The sequence below is a fragment of the Plasmopara halstedii genome (genome assembly GCF_900000015.1).
Source record: "Plasmopara halstedii genome assembly, contig: Scaffold_208, whole genome shotgun sequence".
Taxonomy (NCBI): Eukaryota; Oomycota; class Peronosporomycetes; order Peronosporales; family Peronosporaceae; genus Plasmopara; species Plasmopara halstedii.
Window position 1 is genome coordinate 592202 of NW_020187129.1, and position 25711 is coordinate 617912.

Sequence of the window (25711 nt, forward strand, 5' to 3'; positions counted from 1 at the left end):
ACAACTTGCCACTTCGACTTTGAGCACCTTGAGACCCCCTAGCACCTGTTTTGGATTTGTCCCTTTGCCTCACGGTTATGGGACCCTTTTATCCAGCCTCTCCAAAGGAATTTTTGTAAGCAAGCTTTCCTGGGGAACACTCGTGTACTTCTCCAAACTCCAGCCTACCCAAGAAGCCAAAGAAAAGCACGGCTTTACTCTCTTTGTGGTATTGAACTTTGTGCGAGCCATTATAACCCGCTGCATATGGATGCATCGCAATGAGAGTCGATTCCATGACCAAGTCTCGAATCATATCGACACGCGAGCTCGAAAAAGCCGTCGTCACTCTGCACTCGTCTTGCGTCAGCTTAAACAGCTAATACAAGACACGGTTTTTGATACGAGTCCAGCAACACCAAATGACTAAGCATCTTATGGACAGAGATGGTCACTTGAAGACAACCCAGTAGAGCTACACACCAAGTCGAGAATACCAACCGGGAACCTTCGTACTAAGAACTAATCCCATCCGGCTCCTTGGAACGGCTTATGCGGAATTATACATGGATGGGGGCAAGTTCCATCCGTCAAACTCCAGGCCTGACTGTATTGAGACTTCCCCGAAGGTAGATCGGAATATGCCAGCTCCTTGATTATGTCTCCAGCCCCAAGAAGCGCTTGTACGCGACCCCAAGCTTCCCACCTTGGTTTGGTAGACTCCCTACCCTCAAGTTTTCGGATCCCAACCGTCGGGTATTGATTTATCAAGATTTCAATGCGACCGATATTGATCCAGAGACCAAACTGATCTCAAACCAATTATCGACCACTGAGCCACAAGACACCCAAGTAATCACTGGACAACGTGTCAAAGCTGGTTATACCAGGTTAAAATTCTAACTTGGTTTCAGTATACTAGTTTGACCGAAAAGTCGGCCCTATTAATCACGTAAGTCCATAATCAAGGTAGCAGTAAATAGGAAAGCACCCCCAAAAGTGTAATGAAACTTTTTAAATTACAGTATCAAAAACACGATGGCAAAAAGAATGCTATCATCGATTTGAGGAGGGTATCAAATTTGAGAAAAAAAACATGGAGATGAAGCTGGAGTGCGCAGTGTATGGCGAAAAGAGCGTGTTTCCCGTGAAGATCACTCGTGATGCTAAAGTGAGCGCATTGCAGGAGGCCATCTTCGACAAGAAGCGATATAAAGAGCGCTACAGCTTTGATGGAAGCGATTTGACGCTGTACTTGGCGAAGAAGGACGACGCGTGGTTAAATCATGATTACAGTGTGGAGGACGTGCTGCAAAGAAAGATCGACAGCGGATACAAGAAGATGCTCTCGTCGCGGAAACTCGACGATGATGAGTATTTCAAAAAGAAGTTTCAGCCTGGAGATAAAGAGATTCACGTCTTGGTGGAACTGCCAGAAGCTGCCGCTGGTGAGAAATTGGTAACTGCGAAAATGGAAAAAAAATCGACGAGATGTACGAGCAAGTTGTACAAATCAAGCGTAAGCGATACGTCCATTCGGAAATGAGCTCGAACGAGGGAAAAGCGCTGCTGCATGACCTGAATATTCGAGTGAAACCTGTTGGCACGGTTGCATTTACTGCTAGAAACCCAGCTCCGGTTCAGGGATTCAAGTGGGATAGCGTTTGCGATGGACGTGGTCAGAACATTGCGCTCACCGAGGAGCAGCAACGAGAGCGATACCGCGAGTACGTGGAACACAACATTGGCGATGTGCTCGCGGAGAAGAAGTTATGCGTGCTCGGCGTGGAAAAAGGCAATAACATTCTCAGCGTTGCAGTACCTAGTCACGATATTGATCTTGTTGGAAAGATGGATATCCTCGTATTGAGTGCTCTCGCAAAACAATTCCCGCATTATGTGGAGCTGTTGCCTGATGTGAAGATGCTGATCGAAGTTAAGAAGGTGGTAAAAGCAGGTTCCAGCTTCCAGGCTTTGTCGGAACTAATCGCACTGGATTTCCTCGTCGATGACCCAGTGATGGCACTGCTAACTAACTTGACTGATCATTGGCAGTTCTTCTGGGTTTCCGAGAAGAATAACAATTATGTCATCATCCAGACAACGACCGTGACCGAACCAGGCGCAGCTTTTGCCGTGATCAGGACGCTACTTGCGCATTCACCGACTGATGATGCAGATATCACTCTTCCATGCTTTGAAAAACCCATCAAGCGACGCAAGCTGGCGAAGGTGTTGCCGACAATCAGCGAAGTGGGTGAAAGTAGCGGCATACGTGCCGCTATTGAACGATACTATGATATCGCAAGCGTGCTGGGTCCTGATATTGACATGGCGCGTGCTGCGGCTAACCAAATCGCTCGAACTATTCCCGTTTTTAGTTACTACACGTGAAAACTACACCATCAATAATTATATTTAATCGTGATCCAACTACATATATCAAAGCGGACGTAATGTATACTTACCCTGTGTTTGGTTCTTGTTAGTCCAAATGCTATTATGCTTCAATGTTATATAGAAACGGAAAAAACATGTTAGTTTGAGGCATGTGTCATTTCGGATGAATTTCTATATCAGACTTTCACTAAGTAAGACACAGTAGTATATCATGTCATTTTAAATATATACGCGAATGGCTGTGTTGCTCCCCACAATGAAAGCTCTTGAAGTTATACCGCTCAATCGCGTCTTAATCTTGAATAATTTTCTGTGATGCCGAAACGCCAAATTTCAATTTAAGCAGCCGTTTAATGAGGCTCAAACGATATGACAAAAACCTTGTTCTAACTTTGGTTGTCATCCTGAATTAGCAGATTTAATTAGCTTTGAAAACAACTAATGGAAAGTAAATATTCTCATTACTGTGTATGATCAGATCGGTTACTTTTACTCTTTCCCCCATGAAGAAGGTGGGAGTTGAGCAATGGTTGCACGACGATACGTTTGTACTCTCAAATAAATATCGTGACATTACGTGCATTACTGTCAATCAGTAAAGTCTGATTTCTGCTGGTGGTCAAACGAAATTATAACTCCAAAGCCGTTTATCAGATCAATGACAATAAGAAAACTTCAGATCGCAAGTGTTGGAGTCTTAAGCTGTGCAGTATGACGGACGTACCTGCTTACACATTGAGCTATTATCCCTTGGCCTCAATGCGGAGCTCAGATGAAGAACCAGCGTAAAAAAGTACTATGACGAAGTGCTATAATGGTGACCGGTACGTATCAGACTGATGATACTTTCTATGAGAGAGGATCGTTGCTAACGGGCTGCTAGCCTCACGCCATGCATTGTGTATGTTTTTTAATTACAGACAGCAGAGCAGATATGTAAGTATCAATTAGAATTAGCTCAAAGTTCAAAATGAAAAATTGTATCATTTGAATAAGTAAGTACTAGCGAGGCTATTGGTTTGACATGGCTGGAGAACCCGTCGTCTGTGTGTTAATAGTATCCGAGTATCTACTTCTGTGCGCGCTGCGTGGCAACCCCGTTGCGAGAACCATGAAGAGATTAACACGTGCCAAAAAATGTCTTCGCTACAATAGAAACAACGCTGTGAGGGCGGTCTGAGTAATAAATTTGATTTATTGGTCATGCATGCCGTGATAAATTATATGCAAATTGTGGTTGCTGCACGATGAAGTGTCGAAATGGCAGAAGGTGTCAATGGGGCAGGGTTGTCGAAAGAGTTTGTAGAGATGGAAATGACGGCAATTCTACTTCAATAGGTTCCGTTGCGATGTCCACTGAATTTTTACCTGACTTGTCTAGGATATCTTCAGCAGCACAGAAAAACTGCAGGAGATATGTAAGGAGATCGAACGTACGAGTAGTAACAAAACTAAACCAGGCTAAACAGAGGCTTCGACCAAGGATGCATCCGCTACACTCATTAACTATGCAGTCAGTCACTCATCATCTCACCGTTCCTTAAAAGAAAGCTTTCTACAAGGCGATACATGGTACCCTACAGATCCGTAATTCAATGGACATTGCAGGAAGAGAACAGCGAATGCAAATCTTACAGCAGAGGTACTTTGAGCGACACGGCTTTATGACTTCCTAAGAATTACTCCCAATTGAAGCTGGTGAAACCTGTTCTAAGAAGTCTACGCTGTGACAGCAATACAAGATGTCGATGTGCTAACGGACCACGCAGATCTAGAAATGGAGCTGAAGAGGGACCTACGATCGTATAATCTCGTGCGCGAAAGTGACTATATTAAGAAAATGAGGAACATCGACTTTAAATTCGAGCACGAATCTTTTTGCTACTACTGCAAGGAAAATGCATCGACTTGGGCAAACATGATGTGGACGAAATGCTATACTTGATGTGGAAATGTAAGTCCCAGACGAGAACCCTATCACCTTAAAGTTTATACCTACCTTAGATTTCCCAAATTGATAACATTCATGCGAATTTTTTTTGCGACAGTTTAAAGATATCTGATGTAACATATTGACAAAGTAGTGATTGACATCATCAACTGACATTCTACTTGAGCTTGTTCGGGTATCAAATTCACTTTCATTGAGCCAAGATGTGCCACATTGCCTCCATCTATTGTAATTATTTCGATCAGTAATAATTATTTCGAATGTATTGATCGGAGGTTCGCCGATTTCGTGCTACCTCATTGGCAAGCTGATGATTTGCATACAGCGTCTGCAGCGCTCTCATTCGCGTAGCACTTAAATATAAGGGTCGCCCACGACGCACGTTAATATCCTCTTCACCAAACATATCAAGATAAGGCGATCCAAAGTACGAGCTCCTAGGGCCATATACAAGAAGCACTGAAGACGACCGCATAAGGAAAAATAACCCAACACCAGCACCACACGTAATAGCATGATAAGTACAGGCACCAATACCGTCATTGCGTCGTCGGCAGCACTCGGTCCCAGCGCATAGGATGTGTTCACAAACCAGGCAAATAGCTGGATTCTCCATTGTCTTTAACGTTTGTCTGCATTTGCTTCTCCCTAGCACCTCAGAATGTAAACTGGTATACGAATGCGCTAGTTTTACCAGTCGAATATTTGCGAAATGAAATAAACTTTTATGCGGCTGATGCACATCTGGCTCCAATCGAAGCGGAAGTTTTGGGATTTTCTGAAAATTACCGCGAGCAATTCTTGCTTCCCATTCAGCCAAAGTATTTTCGTCTTGCTTTGCCTTACTAAAAACAAGTGTCTGGACCTCGGTAATCAGTTGCTCAGCATTCCCGTGGTGCTGGTAATGAGCTTGAGCCTCTTCTGATACTGCACCACTTGTTATACGAGTACGTAGTTCACGCGCAGCCCGTAAAAGATATTTGATCAGTTGTTCATCGACCAATAACTGTGAAATTCGTGGTATTCCTAGTTGTTGACACATTTCATGGTAATTTGTACTGAGACGCAGCGAGCTGACAAAATTGGCACTCCATGATACATCTGGATCTTGCTCGCCTCGGAAAAATGCACGACAAAGAAGTGTCGCTTGCCGCATGAATGCCGTACACGAAGATTCAAACAGCAATTGCAGCTGTCGACCTTGTAACGCTGGCCGCCGAGTTGCACAGGGAACATCTTCTCGGTTCCGATCACAAGTAACGCCAGCTTCAAATGCAAGACGCGCCATCAGCGTTTCCAATCCAAGCTGCATATCTTCCCTTTGCTCATATAATTCATCATTAGCACCAACAGTTACAAGTGCACGTCTCCTTTCATCGCTCAATTCATTTCCGAGACAATCATCTTCATCTTCATCTTCCGCTTCCATTTGAGCCAGTTGAATAAGCACTTGGGCCATGTATAGAACACACAATGATCGAATCGTGAGCAAGATCTCTGATTTAGTCGTCAGCATACTACTGCAAATAGCAACACACAGATAGAATAAATCCTGACTCAAAATGGGTAGACCAAGTTGGAGTGGAGGTCCTTGCGATAACGTCTCAAGCCATTGTTCAGAAGACAGAGCAAGTCGAAGATTCTGCGCAACAGGGAAGCACATACTGCGATAAAATCCGTGGTGGCGTGTTGTAAAAAGCAATGACATATTTCGCAGTGGCCGCAGCAGAATATTGAGTTTGCTGTCGTCTTTGGGTGTATATTGGTCCAATTGTGGATCTAGCGCTTCTGGCAATGACACACCTACTCGCGTTTTCAAAGGCGGTACTGCCGGATTTAAAATGTCAGTGATTCTCAAAGACACGAGGGAATATGCTGTCGCCGCAGAAGTTGCCATTTCAGTAGTTGGGGATCGAGAAGGTGGTTGCCAGATAGAAGAACTTTTATTGCCTTTCTTCGATGTCGAGAATGTTTCTAAAGAATGCATTGCAGATGAAATGCCACTTAATTGCGTGCTAGTAATCGTTGAAGCCACAGATGACCAGATCAAATGCGTGAGTTGTGCTCCAGTTGAGAAAAAACCATTCTTGAGTGCACTCATAGCAGTTGCCAGATGCGTCATTTCGGGCTGGAAACGCAACATCGTCTCGAGAAACCCAACGGCAAACTGATTCATCGCATGAATATCATCCTCACGGTTTATGCTCAATCTATTCCCTTCCTCTGCATTCATTTCATTATTTCCAGGGTCAATTGAATCAATTCGACTCGGGAGTCCATTGGACAACCACGATAATATTGTTGAAGTATCTTGTTTTGACTGAAATACTTGTTCCATGGCGATGCGATCACGTACCTGATTTGCTGATGTTAGTGGTGGACAGACGGGTAAGTATGGTACTAGCATAGAGCTAAGCGCCTGACAAAGCGGACAAAGAAACTCGCCAAAATTCGCATCAAACGCGATGCTGGTCTGGTTGTGCTCAAAATTAAATCGAGACTGTGCACGCACTAGTTCGAAGTACTTTTGCCAGCAGTGCAGATGGACAGCGTGACCACACAGCGACAGATGAATGGCTGGTGGAAATGCTGTCGTGAGAGCAGAGGAGCTATTATGTTCATCAGTCACAATCTTCGTCATGTCTCTTGGTAAATTTTCAGTCGCATGAGAATTCACTTTGCTCATTTGAGCATGACCGATGTACATCATTGGCTTCTCCCTCTCCTTCTGCGAACAAATAATGCAGTCTGGCGGTGATGGCGGTTGGTAGACAATTGAATGCTCGGGATCTGTGTCATGGTTGTTTAATTGCACTCTAGTGTTGCCAGAGAACCCAGTTCCATCTAACTGTTCCGCGTCGTCCATCTCAGCAAAAGCACTCGACTGCGCAAAAGATTTTTGACGTGCCATCATCGCCGCAATTGCGCGTTGTTGACGAAGCTTGTTACGTTCAGATTTTGACATTCCTACCTCAGTCACCATCTCTTCATGTTTTTTCATTCCACTCCAGACTCGAAGCTCTAAGTACACATAGATCACACTATCTAACGCTGCTAAATTGTTTAAAATCCAGTAAATAGCTGAGATCGTGGATTTAGAGGCTTCAAAGTCATGCTGAGCCATATCCTTTGACAGTGCTACAAGAAGCGCAACAATACTTAAATCGTGGACGTCATTCGTCTCGCCTTCCTCATTCTCTCGATTCATTTGCACATTGACCTCATCACTAGACACTGACTGCCTTTTCACGCGCTTCTTTCCTCGTGATGTTACATCTGTTTCTCTAAAGGCTTCGGGGCCGTTTCGCAGTAATAAGAGCGTCTGGCGTATCTTACTTTCAGACAAAACAGGTTCAGTCTCTTGCGGCAAAATCGCTTTATCATTACCACGCTGCAGCACAAGAACAGCCACATTAATCAGGTGAATAGCACGTAATATCACCATCGCATTCGTCTTCTTGCCTCGACGGTCGCAAGCTAAACTTCCAATGCCCGGGCAATGTACGTCCTCCAAAATAAGGCGCAAGATACCAAGCAAACCTTTTTCCAGCACAAGAAATCGCACTATGCCAAACGACATGTGTGGAGGTGGAAGTTGTGAGACTAGCGGAATGGGTGGATCCTCTGCTCTCCATGTCTTAAACAACGCCTCTTGACGAGCATCCTGTGCTTTTTCATGGCTTGATCGACTCAAGTGATAAAATGACGGATCATATTCTTTATAATACGCCCCTTTTAAAAAGTATGTCGTTGGTTCCATAGACCCATCTCCCATGCTGTCGGCTTCACAGGCGCCATCGCCGAGTGGAGCCCCTAGATGGGAGCGCTTAACCTGTACGTCAGCAATTTCATCAAGGATTTGCTCAAGGCGTGCTAAGTGCTGCCTTTCTTGCCGAGTTGTGAGGCCACCAAACGGCGATGAGACTACAAATTCAGTTTGATCAAGCAGTTCAGACAGTCGATATGGATTCTGGCTTAGACGGTGGAGAACTTCACGGCGAAGAACTATATCTCTTTGTTCAATGGCGTTTGAATCGGGTGTGAGCTCGGTTACGATCCAAAGAAGCTGTAGCAGAGCGGTTTCTAAAACGCTAACTAGTTTCTCGTCCTCTGAAGCGCTGGCAAAATCCTCACGAGTAGCTACGCTCAAGCTTTCGTACTCTGGATTACCAATATTTGCCCAGGATACAAGCCACTCTGCAAGGCCGAAGCGGTCAAAAAAAATTGTTAAGAACGTGGGGAGACGCACCACCGCTGCGCTTACTTGAACAAGAAAAAGGTCCGAATCCCGTAACTCTTTGCACCACGGTGGACTCATATAGTTAAACAACTGGCGCTGCATGTTTTGGCCATTTCGAATCCATAAGCCGCACGTAATATGCGCGCTTAAAGCCATAGAGCGAAGCGGAAATTCCATCAGTGCATAAATCAATATCTTCTTCTGTCGCACTAGTTTGTTCAATTCTTCTTCTCTGCTTCCGCTCTGATTCAGTATTTTCGCCATCGTGCGCTCAAGAAGTGTAGTCCAATTCGAAATCCACGGTTTGGCGCTTTCAAAAGGTGAAGCTGGTCCAAAGTACAGACTTTCAATCAAAGAAAAAGCTAGCAGACCATGAAGTGGGTGGTGGAATGACACTGGTTGTGTCATGATATCATACTTGACAATCTCTTTTGAACAATGGGAGCCCAGCAATCGACCACACGGAGAACTATAAAGTTCCATCTGATGTGTTACGGAACGATCCATCTGATCCCAAAATCCTTCAAGCATATTAAAAACCATACGTTCGCGCTCTTGATTGCAAGTGCTTGCATCCACAGCCTCATGAAAACGAATTCCTTTTGAAACTATAGAATGAAGTTTGCTCACATGGGCATGAAAAGCAAACGCAGTAAGCCACGACTGTGTTTCAAAAGTCACATGAGCACGTCCATTTTGTATGCGAAGTTGAGGATCCAGATCTTGGACTTCGGCGAGCGCACAAAGCCACTTTTCTAGCAAATCCGATCGAAGAAGGAACGCACTAGACATTGCCGGAATACCTAATACATACCCAAAGTTTTCAATCACAAAGTGGTACCGTTTGAACTTTAAGAGAGGATGATCACAGTCCAATGTACGGTAGATACTATGATGTGGTTGTAGTGATATGGTATGTGTGCGTGCCATTTCAAGCGCAGTATTGATCGTATCTAACAACATTTCCATCAATCCATCTTTTATTAAATGGTGAACTATCGATGGAGTCGTAAGGATCTGAACCCCGTATTGAAAAAGCGATTCTTCTCGCGTACCGACTCCACAGAAATATTTTAGCATCATTCGGTTATATACTTTTATAAAAACGATCGAAAATTGCAATTTCGGACCTTTAACGCCTTGAAGTCTCAAATATAATTCGTACAATTCCAGCACAAGATCCTTTCGAAAGTACGGATCCGAGAGAAACATGATCTGAATTGGTTCTTTTTGCTGACCGTCTGTGGCAAACAATTTGTTGCAAAACAGCTCATGTAGCTGTTCAGACAACGAGCAAATAGTCTTGATCCACCGTGTTATATGTAGCAAAACGTCTTCATCGTGTATGAATTGATCTTGTACCACACAAACGTGCCATCCTTCACTCTTGAGCGCTTGCATGAGCGCCAAAGCGTCTCGCAACAACAAATTATTAGCCACGATTTCAGATCCATTGGAATCAATTGCTCGTACAAGTGCTTCAGCTCGAGGTATTTGCTTTTGGGACAGTGATCGAATTAAATCCTCGTCCGAGTGAATGTCGTCGTTGCAAATACGCACATGAAATTGTCGTTCCGCATGCTGGACATCGTCCATTGTTTTCCCTTCTCGTTGCAATCGTAACCGCAACGCATGCACCATTTGCCGTCCATTTGCATCCACAAACTCAGCATCGAAAAGTTTCATCGATTGTGTCGCCATTTCGATATAACAACTCACGATGGCTTGAAATAAAGCGTCGGCTACTCGTAAAATATTATCAGGCAACGATTCCATGCTTCCTGTTCTCGGACAGCCTTCTGTAACTTCATTTTTGTGTCCATGGTAGACACAAAAGCCCTCGGGTGCCCACGCTTCGCTGTCTCCACAGTCACAGACTCCTCCAGGACTTGTACGATGAAAATACACATCGTGACCTTCGTGATTGCCATTTTGAAAACAATTAAGGCAAAGCACACACGTCTCATCAAATTGACACGTTTTGCAGTTGAATACAATATCATTACGCTGAAATAAGTAGCCACAGAGTACTCGAGTGGTATTTGTGGGTCGAAATCGCTCCAAAAACGCTTTTGTTGAGATAATAGGCAGCGGACCATCACTTTGCTGATTAGTATTCTCTGATTGGAATTCAGTGTTAGCATACGCCAAAAGAATAGCGTCCAGGAACTCTCCGACTTTCTCGAGAGGTACTGTATGATATTCCCGTTTGTTGTCTTCAGTAACCGGAAGATGCCTTAACTTTGCTAGTAAATTTGTCATCACGTCAGGATTAATGACATCAATGCTTTGAGCTAGTAAAAAACATCGTAAGGCTATCGGCTCGACAAAATTTGGCAGCGTTGACATGATCGTGCAACGAATATGTCGTAGCGAGTTGTAGTCAGCAAGACTATTTTAAAAGAGCCTAAGTATTATAGTAAGCGAAAAAGTGGGCGAAATACCGGTACTGTACTACTTTGTCTATGAGCTTCAGAAAGATACCTTTTCTTAGCTAAAAAGGTTCCTCTATATTTTACACAATATGTAAGAATGTGTAACAGGATAATCAATTGTGCAGTTCTTCAATGTTATTGTGGATATTCATAAATACCGAAGTATCGGTAAGTTACGAAAGATAGTCGAATGTGTACATGTAGCCCAAACAGATTTATTATTAGATATACTTTCACATAGCAAAGCTAATCAGATACCTAGTTACGGTGGAGGCGCTTGGCTCCGTAACTGATCAGAGCATCCGAGCCCGATTTCAGCGCATCTGTTAAAGAAAACTGTGCAAAGTGTACGGCAACCCCTTTGCACTTATTAGTACTCTTAGTTATACGGAACGAGTTGTGAAAGGACTGCACCCTCTGCGACGATAAAACATAAACTTTTCCCGTTCGTGTATCCGACACAACTAGATAAGCCTAGTAAGTTCATGCTATTCATTGGTCCCGACAAGATAAGGGAAGTAGCGGCCAAAGATCCGGAGGCTAAATAGCTCGCCTGTAAGCGCTTACCAGCTTAAGGAACGGGCTGATGAGACACCCAGGAGCGCTCCAACAGCCACCTAACGGGGAGCCGATGACGCCCTCCACAACGCCGCTGATGGTGAGTGTCTTGGCCTATGGTGATCGAAGCGATGAGAATCTTTCCCTTTAAGTGAAAGAAATTGAAGTGGACATGAATTCAGCTGTTCTCAAATGGGGGGAGATCGCGTTGCGCTTGCGGTTTTCAAGCTAAGAGACCACGCGCGGAAACGGGAGAAAGTGTAGTACCTTAGTTCCCTCGAGCTACTCGATGAATATTATCAGCTACTGATGAGAGAAATCGATGGCGGTGAGTTCTCCAAGCGAGATGCTCTGGGCGTGGCAGATTATGCTACAATGAATATTTAATGAACCTGCGACGCGAAAACGTCTGGTGGCGCTGCCATTAAATTTGCATCGTGCCTATTAGTCGTGTAGAGCTCGAATACTCGGATATGAAAATCAAACAACACATTTTATGACCCAGAACTCGAGTGTATGCATTGACATAAGATACTCGTATTTATAGGCAAACGTGTCCTCGGCACCGACGAAGTTAGCTCCCCGAGCTACATCACTGGAAAGTAGAGCCTGTGAGTAGATCCCACAAAATCAAGATCATTGTAAAATGGATAGTGCCTCTATTCAACAACGAGTTGAGGTAGTAACTTGGCTTGGCAAAGTACTTGCACAAGGGTAGATCAAACTAAGTCGACATGGCACGATTCCGCACCGATCTTCTTATGATCATGTAAACGTGGAGTGGAAGAAGCGGTCTCTAAGGTTGTAAACGATAGCGTCAATCTTGACCCGATTCCAGCTTTTCTAGAACCAGATGGCCACTTCACGTCGTCTTGATGCTTCAGCATTTGCAACAGGTTGCTCTTCACTCCAAGAAGATGCCGTTAGGCATACGCACATGACTGCCTTTAAGCCAAGGTCAACTTACGGTACGAAGCCACTTGCAATAGTATACGCCCTCGTCAAGCTCAGGGTACTCGTGCTTGGCTTTAAGCCAATGTATATCATGCGTCGTTGTGCTCAGCGACATCACCACCAAACCCTTACGAATACTGGCAAATTGCTATACTTTTTGCCGACTATACTTTGGATCCAAGCCGGCTTTATTACGGTGACAGATGTACTTTGGCGTCGCCCCGACTTTGCGTTGCCACGTGCACGATGATGAATTTGTATATTGACGAGACTATACATACAGTGTGCATGTCTGAATTGCGAGCCGAACGCCCTGGAAAGCAAGAGGTTCAGAACACAGATGCTGCTTTATCGAATCGTCAATTGTTAGTCTTCATGTCTTATCGGAATGCTTGCGATATCACAACACTGACTAAAAAGATACTCATCACGCGCTAGTGCTATATGATGAGGTCCTCAAATACCAATATCGAAAAAGACGCATGATACCCCTCTGGGTGACCATCTCAAAAGAGAAAACACATACTGCTCGGTGAACGGTATGTGTTTGGTGTCCAACGTGTATCGATGGGTAGTGGTACGTGCTAAATGTTTAAACAAGTCAAGTATGTGCCGCACGAGGCAGCACCATCGGCTAGACTCTGGGTCCCTACACTGTGTCGCAGGCCATAGGTATGAGCTTTACTTTCGGCATTTTAAAGAACGCGTCCTGTAAAACCAGTCTTTGTGCTATGATCGGTGATGACATTGTCAAGCTATTTTTTTTCACTAACACGGCTTGCCGGTAGCCATTTCATCGAAACAAATCCACACTTTACTGAGAGACGTGCAGCGGGGCTGCCGTAGCTTTGCGCCTAGAGGAAGCGTTAGTTAGGTCATTGACCTTTCATATTATACTGAGAACAAGTACGAGTATAGCGGATCGCAATTCGCTTACTCCAAGAGTAATTACACCCTAATTAATTCTTCTGTAAACTGATATTTTTATCTTCATCTGCGGCATAGCCGCTTAAATTTAAATGCATAGATTCTCCAAAATATGTATAGTAAAATACTAATACATGTATAACTACTGGCTATCCAGCCCCGTATCGTATTCTTGTTTGGGTGTGGTCACACCATGCCAATCTGGTGTGACACACACCCCTGTCACCAGGGTATGTGTAAGCGCGTTACAGCGCATCATCCACGGATCGACGGGTCAGACAGAACACGCTATTATCATGTTATTATTCAAAACAATTGCGCGGTGCTGAAGCGACATTCACCCAGTCCATAGTATAGTGCTAGTATGCAGTAGACTTGACACCATTTACTAACTGCTTCGGTTGCCTTTTAATACCTACTCAAAAGTAGGCTTAGTTTTCGATTTATCGATACCGATATCTTTGCTGGTATCATCCCGGTATTCACTTTTAAGGATTCCCATGACAGTTATGCAAGAACATCTATTAATACATCGACCTTTGATTTGCTGTTATCGTGTACCCTGTTCTTGTAGGCATAATCATTTTCTCTGGGAGCAGTTTTCAAGATACAATAACAGTTCCGAATTCCGCTGCTGAAAAATTTCGAATCTCCGTGTCTCCACTGCAGCGTTGTAAACAAATTTTCAATATGCATTGAGATACGAATCCATAGCTTGTCATACATTTCTAGAAGCTCGCAAATGCTATCAACTTCCTTTCAAGGAATGACAGGATGATAATTAGCTGTATAATTGGCATGTACAGTGGATACACCTTTGTTCTTGGCGATCAAAGTGTGTTCTCGATCTTATCGAGGCTTACTAGTGCCATAAAGTTCAATCGCCTCATACATTCCCTGCAGCTCTTTGTGCTGCTGAAGACACGTGAAATAGAATGACAAGGAACTTAAGCACAAGAATAATATATCAATTTTATCAAATTTAGGCCTGGACTCTTTGATCAATATGAAGTGGAACAGGAAAATCAAACCCAGTGATCCCGCGGGATACTGCAATGAAACTTTACGGTAAGGCAATGTTGTAATTTTCATCTTTCCAAACTGTTTTTTTCTTGCTTTCTACCAGTAGTGATATCTTCCATGTCATTCCAGACACGCTATTGTACGACACCCACAATTTGCGATTGTTGTCACCCCCGGCAAACAAACCTTTTCAAAGAAGAATCTAACGTTTTCGCCCACATCATTTATATCTTTTCAAATTGCACCAAGAACTTCATCCAGTATGCGTTGATCTATCAACATTGATCTATTACGGTGTCAATCGTGGCACCATGCGCAGAGAAACATCTGACTTTCAGAGTCCGCATCAATTTAACACACAGAGAACCAGTTCAGCAATCGCCTTTAAGATGCAAACGAAAAGTGTGCAGTAAAGCACTTGCAATGCCACTTAAAGCATCTTAGCAAGGTGCTTATTTTTTGTAGCAATTTGTTTTGCTGCTGACAAACCTAATGATCGACCACCCTCACGTACAATCTGTTCTTCCTCAAAGTTATATATTCACGATATTGATCGAGTACCAAGAATTAAAAGGCGCTGACGGCGAATTAGCCAATTTTTGTTAAACATGAAATAAAGCTCGTGTTCAATTTCCATGATTGAAGACTCCAAAAGTAAAAAACGACTTTAGATTACTTCTACACACAACAACATTAACGTCCTTACATCTTTATTTTAGCTAAAAACTTGGGCTCCGACCTGACGAGGCCACGTTGTGCGCACAAGTTCGGCAAAAGATGGGTCCTGAAGCTTGGTGGCACGAACATACGTTAAGCGATTTCTTCGAGTTTTGTCCTTAGTCATTTCCACAGACTCACCAAGATAGTCACGTCGAAGTGAGTAATTAGCATCGTCAATGAAGTCACTACTGCCTCGAAAAAGCAGCTGTACATGGGAGCTTGTAAATTCTTTGCGTCTCCACACACGCATGTCGTAGACTAATCCACTAAATCCAAACCAGCCGGAAAAGTGTGGCTCTGGCTTTGCAGGTGCTAAGCCACTGATACAGCCTGAGCCAATATTAATGTGACGCAATTGCCCCCAATCTGAAAGCAGAGGGCCAGCTTCCGAAAGACGTTGCTCTCCATTCAAATACACAGTAAGAACTTGCTTAGACTGATCATTTCTGCTAAAGTTGGCACGATCAACCTCGGTATCCCCACTGTATGTTATAACTAAATGGTACCAATGGTTCAATGACAGCTCATGAGCTACACACATTGAAGTAGGACGGTTCAAGAACGAGCACCAAAGGTTGCCCAAAGGGTCGATAGATAAAAGTTGCTGGTGCACATACGGCCACGGACTCGCGTCGCTTGTGTCTTGGAATGGTATATCCTGGGCTCCAAGCAGTACTCCACCTAGAAACGTGTCGTCATGTTCAGCAAGCGAAAACCACATTTCAATTGAGAACGGATCAGTGGCAAATCGAGGTTCAGATTCAAAATCCCCATTTTGAACGCTAGTAAACATTTGGCCTAGTGACCCTGGCAAAGGTACAGCCGAGCCACATTTTCGCCAACGGGGGTCCATAGCAAGTCCAGAGAACCGAAATGAGTCTGTCAATAAGTAAGGATCCCTTTGAAACGATATTTCCAGAGGTCGAGGCGAAGTTTGAACAATAGCGCCAATCTGTAGACGATCTAGACCACAAACACTCTGTCCATTGACCGCCAACAAAATGTCCCCACGCTCCACACGACCAGAAGCCTCGATTTCTCCAGCTGCTCCAGCTTCGGAGCGTAAAAACTTGCTCACAACTACGCGATTGCCGATTAAATTAATCTTGACACCCAGCCAGTTTTGTCGAAGTTCGACAATCGCTATCGTAGAATTCGGTGTCTCGAGCAACGGCGATGTTGGAGGGTCGCGCACAGAAATTCCGATCGCCATTGCTTGATTCCCGAGAGAATGACCAGTCGGGCTGCTCTGACGATGGACGGTTTCCGATACGTTTTGTATGCTTTCGACCGAGGTGACATATGGGGAAGTTGCGACTCGATTTGAAAAATCAGCATTAGACACACGATGTAAGGGCAATGTCCGTGTCGTATCATTTTCAAAACTCTTGTCATCACCATCGCGCTCACGTTCCTCTTCAGCCAAAGCTTGTAGCTCTTCAACCACAGTATAAATATCCGGCCTCGCAGCCTGGTCCGAGTCGCACATGGCCTCGACTAACGACCACACGTTCTCTTCCACTCCGTCGGGAGGTGGTGGCATCTCACCCGCTAAAACGCGCTCGCGGACTTCTTCATCGGCCATAAAACCCCACGGTAATTCTTCAGATAGCGCCTCTAGCAAAGTCATTCCAAACGCATAGATATCTGAAGCCAATTCCATTTTTGAATCATTGCGTAATAATTCAGGCGCTTGCCACCGGAGCGATCCCGAGCAACGAAACGTAGCGTACCTCGCTTCTTCTCCATCTGTAATACACCGAGAGAGCGAAAAGGACCTTAAATTGGCCAGTCTTGCTTGTCCATCATCTCCCACTAGTATATTTGCACAGCAAAGATCTCCGTGTATTAGTGACGCTTCGTGAAGACTCTGTAATCCTGTTGCAGCCTGAGCCAGCAAGCGAAACAATTGGCGTCGATGGTCGACAGACAGGTTTAAATAGTCTTCAAGTGACGTCACAATCGACGAGGTAGATTCTGGCGCTGTCCATGGACTCACAAACGCTACAAATGGATGAGAGCCAAAAGTTGAGGCCCCAGCTAATTGCAGTACATGCGGATGGCACACAACATCCCGCAATAATTCGGTCTCACGTTGCACAGCTTCGATGGCTCGACCCAAAACTTTCTCAGAATCTGAAGTCCCTAGAACTAATTGCTTTATCAAAAGTTGCTGCACACCACTTTTATGCTGACCACGACTACGAAGCCAACTGGCACTTGTTATTTGACACTGGGGGCCTCCACGAAAGCATGAATTTGAGTGGTGCACAATTTCAGCTGGTGACAAGAACCACGACGGCAAAATTGGCACTGACACACCACAGACACGTACTAATCTACGAAATAACACACGCAGTGATTCCTCGTGATCTGGAAAGAGTTCCGTGCCGTCTTCTGTCGGCGTTTGAGCTCCACTGTCACTATTGCTACTATAACTGTGATTCAATCCCTTCTTCTTTTTCTTCGTTCGCCTCGTCACATCCTGTACCTGTCTGAATGCAAACTTTACTACCGCAATCATCTCGAGTTGCTCGTTAGCTGTACGTTCCGCAGCTCCATCTACTTGCACCCGGGCAGCAAGTTGCAAAGCTTGTTCCACACATTCCAGCTGATCCTCCCATTCCTGAGCCCAAAGGGCGCTTGGATCCACGTGTTCGGCGTGTAAAGTTCGAAAAGAAGCGTCAAGCCACATATGAAGCGAACGCAATTCGCGAACTGGAGCAGGAGCGACTGCCAGTCGGTTGACTGCGCTTTCGGTTGCTGCAAGACTCTGAAGTAGAAGTGTTAAGCGTGAAAGAGCAGCATCAACCTGTTTTGGCCACAATAATTCTGTATCGACGAAGTCACTATCTGCCGAGACCAAATTCTGCTTTTGAAAGTGATCTGTATAACCACAAATTGCGACAAGTCTACCGAGCACCGTTTCGCACAGCGGTCGCAGCTCCCACGAGCGTTCGCACAGCGTCTGTAGTGCAAGCAACGCCGGCTCCATCTTTCCTTCTGTAGATACGCTTTTCTTACAGAATAGAAAGTGTTTTATCAACTACGTCGTCGAACGGACAACAGAAGTTCAGAGACCTGAAGTTTTGTGTAATGATCATTTTACGAACACATCAAAATCTTATGCGAGAGAATATGGTGATAAAAAACGCAATATATTTTCGAAGCCAAAAGATTAACAAGACCATCACCAGCATGCTGTCATACGGATTGAGTAACATCTTTCGCGGAGAGAATCATTGGTACGGATTGGAGCTGATTAACTTCATGATTTTCGGGGATAGTTCGGTTACGGGTGCATGCTATGTTGTGATGTACTTATACCTTCCACTAAAAAGAGTCAAACTCTTAAATATATACAACAACTACTGCTACGGCATCTTGCCTCATGCTATGCACTACACTTCTGAAAATAGGAAAGCAGAAACATATAAACTCGAAACATGTCTCGCCCATGAATTAAAACACAAGCGGCTACTTGAGATGCTCTCGATCCTGCTCCTGTGTGAGACACGGACTCAATCTGTGTGCGATTGTGAACGCGATCTGATAGTCAATAATAGCGTGAAGTCTTGTCGTTTCACTTGGTAGCAAGTGTTGTCCTTATGACGGATTGCAGGATAAAACCTGAGGAGTTGTTTAAATATCTATTCTTGTAACAGCTTGACACGCTTAATAAGCTTTTGCCTTATGTCAGTCCTGGGGAAGTGTAACAAATGGTTACACAAGGGCTGAAAGCAGTTATCGCTCATCTATAGGCACTCACTCATGCGTTGGTGAGAACTCACATGAGCTTCCCGACGAGGCATTATAGGAGAAGCATCGCCGCTCGTAGTACGACCGCTTATGTCGAGTTTCTACGGCTTTGAGTGTAAAGAAAAGAAAATACGATGTCTCTGGAATAGAGAGTCGATATGGCCACGAAATCGACCATACCCAGAAGGGGAATTAGCTCGTCGCGCTAGCGGTTTTCAAGCTAGTACGCCGCGCGCTAGAGTGGACAGTCACGTGCGATACCTCAACAAAAAAGGAATTTAAATATATAAGGTTAATGCGATAGGTGTTGAATGGATTCACACCGACAAGGAAGAAACACATGCGCGTTCAAAATTCTCATCCACAGGTCAACAGAGAGGAGAAGTAGGGAACGTCGTCGCCGCAATGGCACATGCCATATCGGAGGTGGGAATACCTACCGCGGCATGAGAAGGGCTCGACTCACACTGAGGTCCATCAAATCCACCCGACCTTGTTCAAATTTGCGGTGGGTGACTATGACAGTATTTAACAACCTATTTTTCTTCAGGTTGGGAGGTATGAGAGGTCGGACTTACACGCATGATCCATGTTAAACTTTTATGTATGAAAGTTCGTACTGTCAAACCTGCTAAATGCTATGTCCACGGAAAAGGCAGAACCGTAATTAAAGACAACGGTGGCGGGGAATTGGATACAAAATCTGTTGTATAGGCCAGTTGAGCTGTTGATGACAAAATGCAAGTGGATTTAATCGGGTTTTGATGAGACACCGCTGATTGCTTTTGTGACTGTTTATTCTGTCATCTTCTTGCTAAATTTTCTGTCGTATGCCTTTACTAAACTGTCTGTTTCTTTGATTTGTTGAGTATTCTGACTTCTGCAGGCTTACAGATATCTGGTCGGTATACCATAGGAGCGAGTAATACTCTGGAAGTGGCTAATCTCATCCCAAGGCCTACCAAACGCGCCAGTGTCGTCTAACAATCTAGTGACCTCACTATCTAAATTGCATTGTTTATAAACATGTACCTGTCTCATTGACAATATTTGCCAACATATCCATTTCTATACGTTTTACGGTAATCTCGAATAAAAAACTGTTTGTAAACATATATAGGTGGCGGCGGAAATGATTTCTGGTGTGCGATAATGGAAGTGGTCTATGAGGCTAAAAAAGAATACCTTATGAGTCTATAACAACGTCGATAACGATTACGTCTTGTTCGATGTGTGCTATATCCCAAGTATACCGACGAACATGATTGCGTCATTACGTCTTTTTAGGGTTAAGTCAGCTAAAGATCTTATCCACTCCGCGGCAAGATGCTTCTTTCTGTGCGATATGCTAATTCGGGTCCGCGTTCACGTACTTATCTCGAGGCCATTCGTGATTTATGTTGATCATACGTCCTACGTACTGCGACGTCGTCACCACACCTTTCAAAAAGATTAGCAACACATTTATCATTCCTTGTCAAATATACTTAAGATGTAAAACTAGACAGGAATAATAAACAAGATGGAACGCGCTTCTGCGTCGCATAAAAAGGAGCTGTAATGTAGCAGGGTTTTAGTTGTACAGATACGTACGGCTTACAAGTCATACATAGGATATGCTGCAGTCATTTTGAGGCTTTAATGTCACTATATCAAGCGTTTGGCAGCACATTTACACCGCTATTTTTCTTTTAAGAGCTGCTGAATTACATAACTGACCCGGCTCTGGATTTGATGTATGGTCATGACCTCAGGTGCGGATGTTTACGATAAATACGGTACACCTACAAAACTAAACAATACAATTTACTCCAAAGATAATACAAACATATCGTGTGAACTTCTTCGGCTTACTTTAGCCTTGCAAAGATGTTACGTTTACGCATCGATTGGACCCGATACACTCTATTGAAGACAAAGAAGCCTCTATGATTTTTTTGTAACTGAGCTACCTATTGCCTTACAGCTATGAGTCAATTTCTAATCGCTTGAGTGTCCGGGGCAACTTCAACCAAATAAGTAGCTCAAAAAAATCATTTTAAAAAGGGCTACCGCAAGCCGAATTCATGAAGAGAGTCGATGTTCTGCTATAGTAAAAGTAGTGAGCGAGAGCTGTCGTTGGGGGGATGAAACGTTGACGGCTTTGAGCAATGAGCAATGGGAAACCTAGTTTGAGGAATTGGACTGTGAGTCGGCGGGCTTACCAGCACTGTATCGAGTTTCTGCGAAGTGAGGAGATATTTTCACTTTGAGAGCACAAGATAATCTGAGGTCCGAACTTAGCAAGACTTCACTTAGCACCGTTGCCACTTACATTCTAGTGTAAACTCTGTCTCTTTCCATCCAAAAATATAACAGGATTACGTAACACAACGTGTTTCTAATTTTGTTTCGTTCCATGTTCAAAACCTTATCCGTTGCAGTACGAACAGGTTTACGAAGATGAGTAACCTTCTGATAGCAGACACGGAGATCGAAAGCGCCCTCCCTTTGACATCAACTTCGTGATTTGACTTTGCATAGACAAGTATTGTACAGCGCTCGAAGCTGACGTCTGCTTTACTGAAGCAGTTCAACTGGCCGTCAGAATTAGTCAAAATAGGCTTTCGGATGAGTTTGAAGCACGTATCGGCATTTAATGGCTTTAGTAAGTCTTTTTAATGACTTACCAAGACAGTACCTCAAACAGTGATCTATCCGTCGGGGTCCTCAACCAGAAGCATCCTCCCCGCTGAGTGTCCAATGGGTCACAGCAAGCCTTGCCTAGCGGTGAAGGTGCGACCAAATGTTTCGATAAAGCGACATTAAAGCTCACGGATATCTTGATCATTATAACACGTCCCTCTGGCTGAATGACTTCACGCCCCACAACTCTGCTTCCTAATCTAAAAAGGGGGGACCAGAGCAACAATACCAACGTAAAATCATGTTTCTATCTTTTTCAGAATGGAATATCTCTTCCTCTTTACCGGATGTTGGGTATAGTTCTGGAAAGCCCATTAATTTACTATCCGCTTCGAATGGAAGTGGGTACGTTTTGCTGTGCTTGATTAAATAGCCCCGTAGCCAGTTTCTATGATCTCTCTTGGCTATGGCAACATGTTAGGTTGCTTCAAGAAACTTGGCACGCAGACAATGATGACATGAGTCGTTTTCGGAGGCCGTTCCTAAGCTGCGAACTCAAAATAATTGCCTTAGAAGACTATACTTTCCTTCGATAGTTAGTCAAATCATTTCCAAAAGCGTTTTGAAGTTTGTAAAGGCATGTGCTTAGGCAGTCAAAGCAGACTCAATAAGTGGAGGGGCATTCAGCTTCATCACTGCCGTCGCTCGACTCAACTGAATAACATTTTTCATCACGTAGCTAGCACGTTCTGTCGAATCGTCTAATTTGGAATGATCTGCGGTAGTCTAGTTTCAAAAGCAACTTAAACAAAATTCCCTGTAAAACGCATTTCAACCCGAACAATATCCACCGGCAATTGAACAATATCCACCGACAATTCGTCCAGAAATGGCACGGCTGTTATCTTTTATGGTCTTGTCAAGTTTAAGGTGCACCTGCTCGGCTCCAAGCCATTTGAGATCTATGCAGACCATGCTTCGTTGCGCACGGCAATGTCATCACCAAATCTCTCGCAGAAGTGACAAGATGATTATTTCATTTGCCAAATATACACTCAAAGTAAAACACACGCCAGGTCGGCTTAATGTGGAGGCGGTTGGGCTTTCACATCTCCCACACTTCGAACTAAGATGATGACGTGCATTGATGTGGTACGCTAGCGCATGGTTTACATGCAACACATAGTGCATTGTTGAAGTATTTGATGTATTTCGGGGGATAGGCACTGTGCGTGCAGCTACACAAATACGAGTGCAAACAATTTGATCTTTGAAGTCTCAAAAAATTTAATCAGTAATGTGATGCAAAGTAGTGCAGCCTTTAAAGAAATTGGGACCGTGCTTAAGGATTCAGGAAGTACCGGACTCACATTTCAATACAAAGTTTAGGATCTCGGTCACATGTTGACCATTGACTGAAATGCCTCTCTTCAACAAATTCTCGATCATAGTTCCTTTGATATTTGTAGTTTAATACCTAAGCACTAAACGACGTTCAAGTATATTTTAAAGTTTTTGATAAGCACATCAGTTAAAGTAGTCTTGATTTTGTCGCTTTCGACAATAAAACAAAGTTACCATAGCAATTTACGCGCGAGTTGCGCTTGTTTAGACAGTTCTGGTTCATTATCATCTGAGCTATTAACATTGACATTACCAGGTGGATAATTTTATGCTCTCATTTTCAGTCCTAGCTTTCAATTTTGTCATACTCAAGAGCCTGCAGGTACAGCTCCTGGTCAAGTTTTGAGTGCCCTAACGTCTTGCGTCGTGCACTCAGCGCATCACGATCGATCTTGTCGCGATTTAGCTCTGACTTTTGCATCGAAGTGATATCAGCAAGTCGAACTCGTATCGACGATCTATTTTTACTATAACTTGTGCCATTTGTGGTGGTGTCAAAAGAACCGAAGTTGATCCATACCACTCATCGAAAATGCGGTAAGGTCCGGTGCGGCGAGTACTGACCTGTTTAGTGCAATCTGGGATAGATAACTCCAGCACTACAAAGACAAAAGTGACAACCCCCAATATTCTGCCGGAACTGACAGGCTGGCCGAAGGTTTTGATGCATGTGGCGAGGTGTTTATCCGCTGACACATTCAATTTTGCTGACAAGCACGCTCGCACATAAGCACACGAGTGCTTTCCGCATACATGTTCAACTTGCAGAATATAGTGCCTCCCGAGCTATATATGGTTTTCCTTCGCAGGGTGACCGGAGAAGGCCAAACGTGCTTGTCACAACCTTAAGTTGCTTAAACTTTGGCTAGCGAATTGATCAACTCGTAATCGACCACATTCACATCCAACGAGGGCACTCGTCTCCGTTAGCGTGATCCCAGATAATGCGTAATGGCAGAGATCGCAGCCCGCCAGTTCCTCGCAACGTAAGAACTACAAGTTCTTTTTTCTATTTGTGGTATCACTACTACCATTATATGAACCCGCGAGTGGCTGGTCGACTCCATGTCGGCTGGGCCGTAGGACAAGTTGGTAAATATAAGACTATCAATTCTCCAATTCTCATGATATTATTATTATGTAATAAATAAATGCATTTTTCATAGTACATTTTCTATCAAAATTCGTAATATTCGAGAAAACTAAAATCTATTTATAGAAATATGCGGAGTTTATCAAAAATCAAATAAGAGCATCAAATCAATTACATGTTTTCAACATTTCTAAACTCGATTGAATGAGCATCATAGTTGTGCTTATTATTGCCTTGGTGACCTAATTTTGCTGCTATAAGCTAACATGAACAATGCTATATCATCAATAGGAGGCTTATGCCGGGGCACGACCGCTTTTCAAAATCTTTCTGCTTATCTTAAATGCGGCAATTGGTGTTGTTGCGGCATCATGCTTCATGAACAGCAAAACGCAGAGTTTTTTTCTACCTTTTCTCTACCTCGAAAGTAAAGAATTGATGGAGTATCGAATATGCACATCGTTAAGCGAGCTCTCATGCTAGTTTGTTGATCAGCACAAAGGCTGCGCGAAAACCATACACATTGTTGTTTGACCTTGCTTAATTTCTTTAAAAATGCACATGTTTATCACCCTAAAAGATTGAGCGTTTGGTACGATTGCTGTGATCGCTCACATTAAATGTGCCGAGTAAAGCCGATATTGGCGTCCTTCAATAATATTGAAGGCTCGTGTTAAATGTCATATAGAGTTCATTGGTTTAAAGTTACCTAAGTATTTATACTAGTAATATATGATAAAGCAACACCGAAAGAAAAATTCGTACTAAACGTACACAAAGAATCAAAAACAATATATTGCAAGAGAGATAACCATAACACAACTATTCAATGATGAGCTCTTTTGGAAAAGGATACCGCTCGTCATATCGCTTGGTAAACTCAATCCAATCCTGGACTTTAGGCTCATTTGACCACTTTTCTAACTCTGCACCCGTCAAAGCTTTTTTATCTTTCGTCGGTATACTGCTAAAGTACGTGTAAGGTGTTACGTGGTGATCGATCAATTGGTCATTGGAAAGACCTTTCGCGATGAGGCGACGTGCGTTTCTTGCTAGAAAGAAAGAGCGAAAACGATAGAGCCATGGCAACTTCAACTCCTTCTCTCTCAATTTGTTGAAGTTTCCAATCAGCTCTGTGATGGATTTGTCTTTGCTTGTGAATTGCTCGTACTCCTTGCTGAATATGGTTAAGTCATGATAAAGAGAATTCTCTGGTATCTTACCTTCTTGTTTAAGCTGTAGAAAGTTCTTGAACTCAGGATCAAACTTCTTTATGACGGACGCAATGTAGCAAGGAGTATGTCCCAGAATCACTGACGTCTCAGGAAGTTTAGCCGGAAGCGTTTTCCATGCCATATGGATGCCGCCGATCTGAGTATGAACCCAATTTTTGATACGAGACAAGTAGCTTGGTGATTTAACATCCGCGCTCAACGCATTTACCGACTCGGGGTTAAGACCAAGCCTTCGCGTTTGGACGTGTTCGCCTGCTTGAAGCATTCGACTAGTATTGCTGCCTCTCTGCGCCTAAACGCTTGGCTCGGACTTCGACACTTCTACGAAGGAGGGAGCCGAGAGAACGCCATTGACGATAATCACGAGGAGAAGAACAAACTTGCACATTGAAGGTACTTGTTTTACTA

General features: G+C 43.8%; 6 protein-coding genes across 6 annotated transcripts; 2 read left to right on the top strand and 4 right to left on the bottom strand.

Moving 5' to 3' along the window:
* Positions 1–1075: 1075 nt before the first annotated feature.
* PHALS_03103 (CRN-like protein) lies at positions 1076–2373 on the top strand (the record flags this gene model as incomplete). Its single annotated transcript, XM_024721782.1, has 2 exons — positions 1076–1438; positions 1498–2373. The coding sequence occupies 2 exons, from the start codon at positions 1076–1078 to the stop codon at positions 2371–2373; spliced, it is 1239 nt and encodes a 412-aa protein (XP_024572924.1).
* A 1575-nt stretch (positions 2374–3948) lies between these two features.
* PHALS_03104 (uncharacterized protein) lies at positions 3949–4432 on the top strand (the record flags this gene model as incomplete). Its single annotated transcript, XM_024721783.1, has 4 exons — positions 3949–4021; positions 4113–4202; positions 4274–4333; positions 4428–4432. The coding sequence occupies 4 exons, from the start codon at positions 3949–3951 to the stop codon at positions 4430–4432; spliced, it is 228 nt and encodes a 75-aa protein (XP_024572925.1).
* Positions 4433–4571: 139 nt separating this feature from the next.
* Positions 4572–10919, bottom strand: PHALS_03105 (e3 ubiquitin-protein ligase; the record flags this gene model as incomplete). The annotated part of the gene is made up of 1 exon (XM_024721784.1): positions 4572–10919. One exon carries the CDS (start codon positions 10917–10919, stop codon positions 4572–4574), a length of 6348 nt encoding a protein of 2115 aa, XP_024572926.1.
* A 4263-nt stretch (positions 10920–15182) lies between these two features.
* PHALS_03106 (serine threonine protein kinase) lies at positions 15183–18182 on the bottom strand (the record flags this gene model as incomplete). The annotated part of the gene is made up of 1 exon (XM_024721785.1): positions 15183–18182. One exon carries the CDS (start codon positions 18180–18182, stop codon positions 15183–15185), a length of 3000 nt encoding a protein of 999 aa, XP_024572927.1.
* Positions 18183–21611: 3429 nt separating this feature from the next.
* Positions 21612–21946, bottom strand: PHALS_03107 (uncharacterized protein; the record flags this gene model as incomplete). The annotated part of the gene is made up of 2 exons (XM_024721786.1): positions 21612–21826; positions 21916–21946. The coding sequence occupies 2 exons, from the start codon at positions 21944–21946 to the stop codon at positions 21612–21614; spliced, it is 246 nt and encodes an 81-aa protein (XP_024572928.1).
* A 2944-nt stretch (positions 21947–24890) lies between these two features.
* On the bottom strand, positions 24891–25568 carry PHALS_03108 (uncharacterized protein; the record flags this gene model as incomplete). Its single annotated transcript, XM_024721787.1, has 1 exon — positions 24891–25568. One exon carries the CDS (start codon positions 25566–25568, stop codon positions 24891–24893), a length of 678 nt encoding a protein of 225 aa, XP_024572929.1.
* Between the last annotated feature and the right edge of the window lie 143 nt (positions 25569–25711).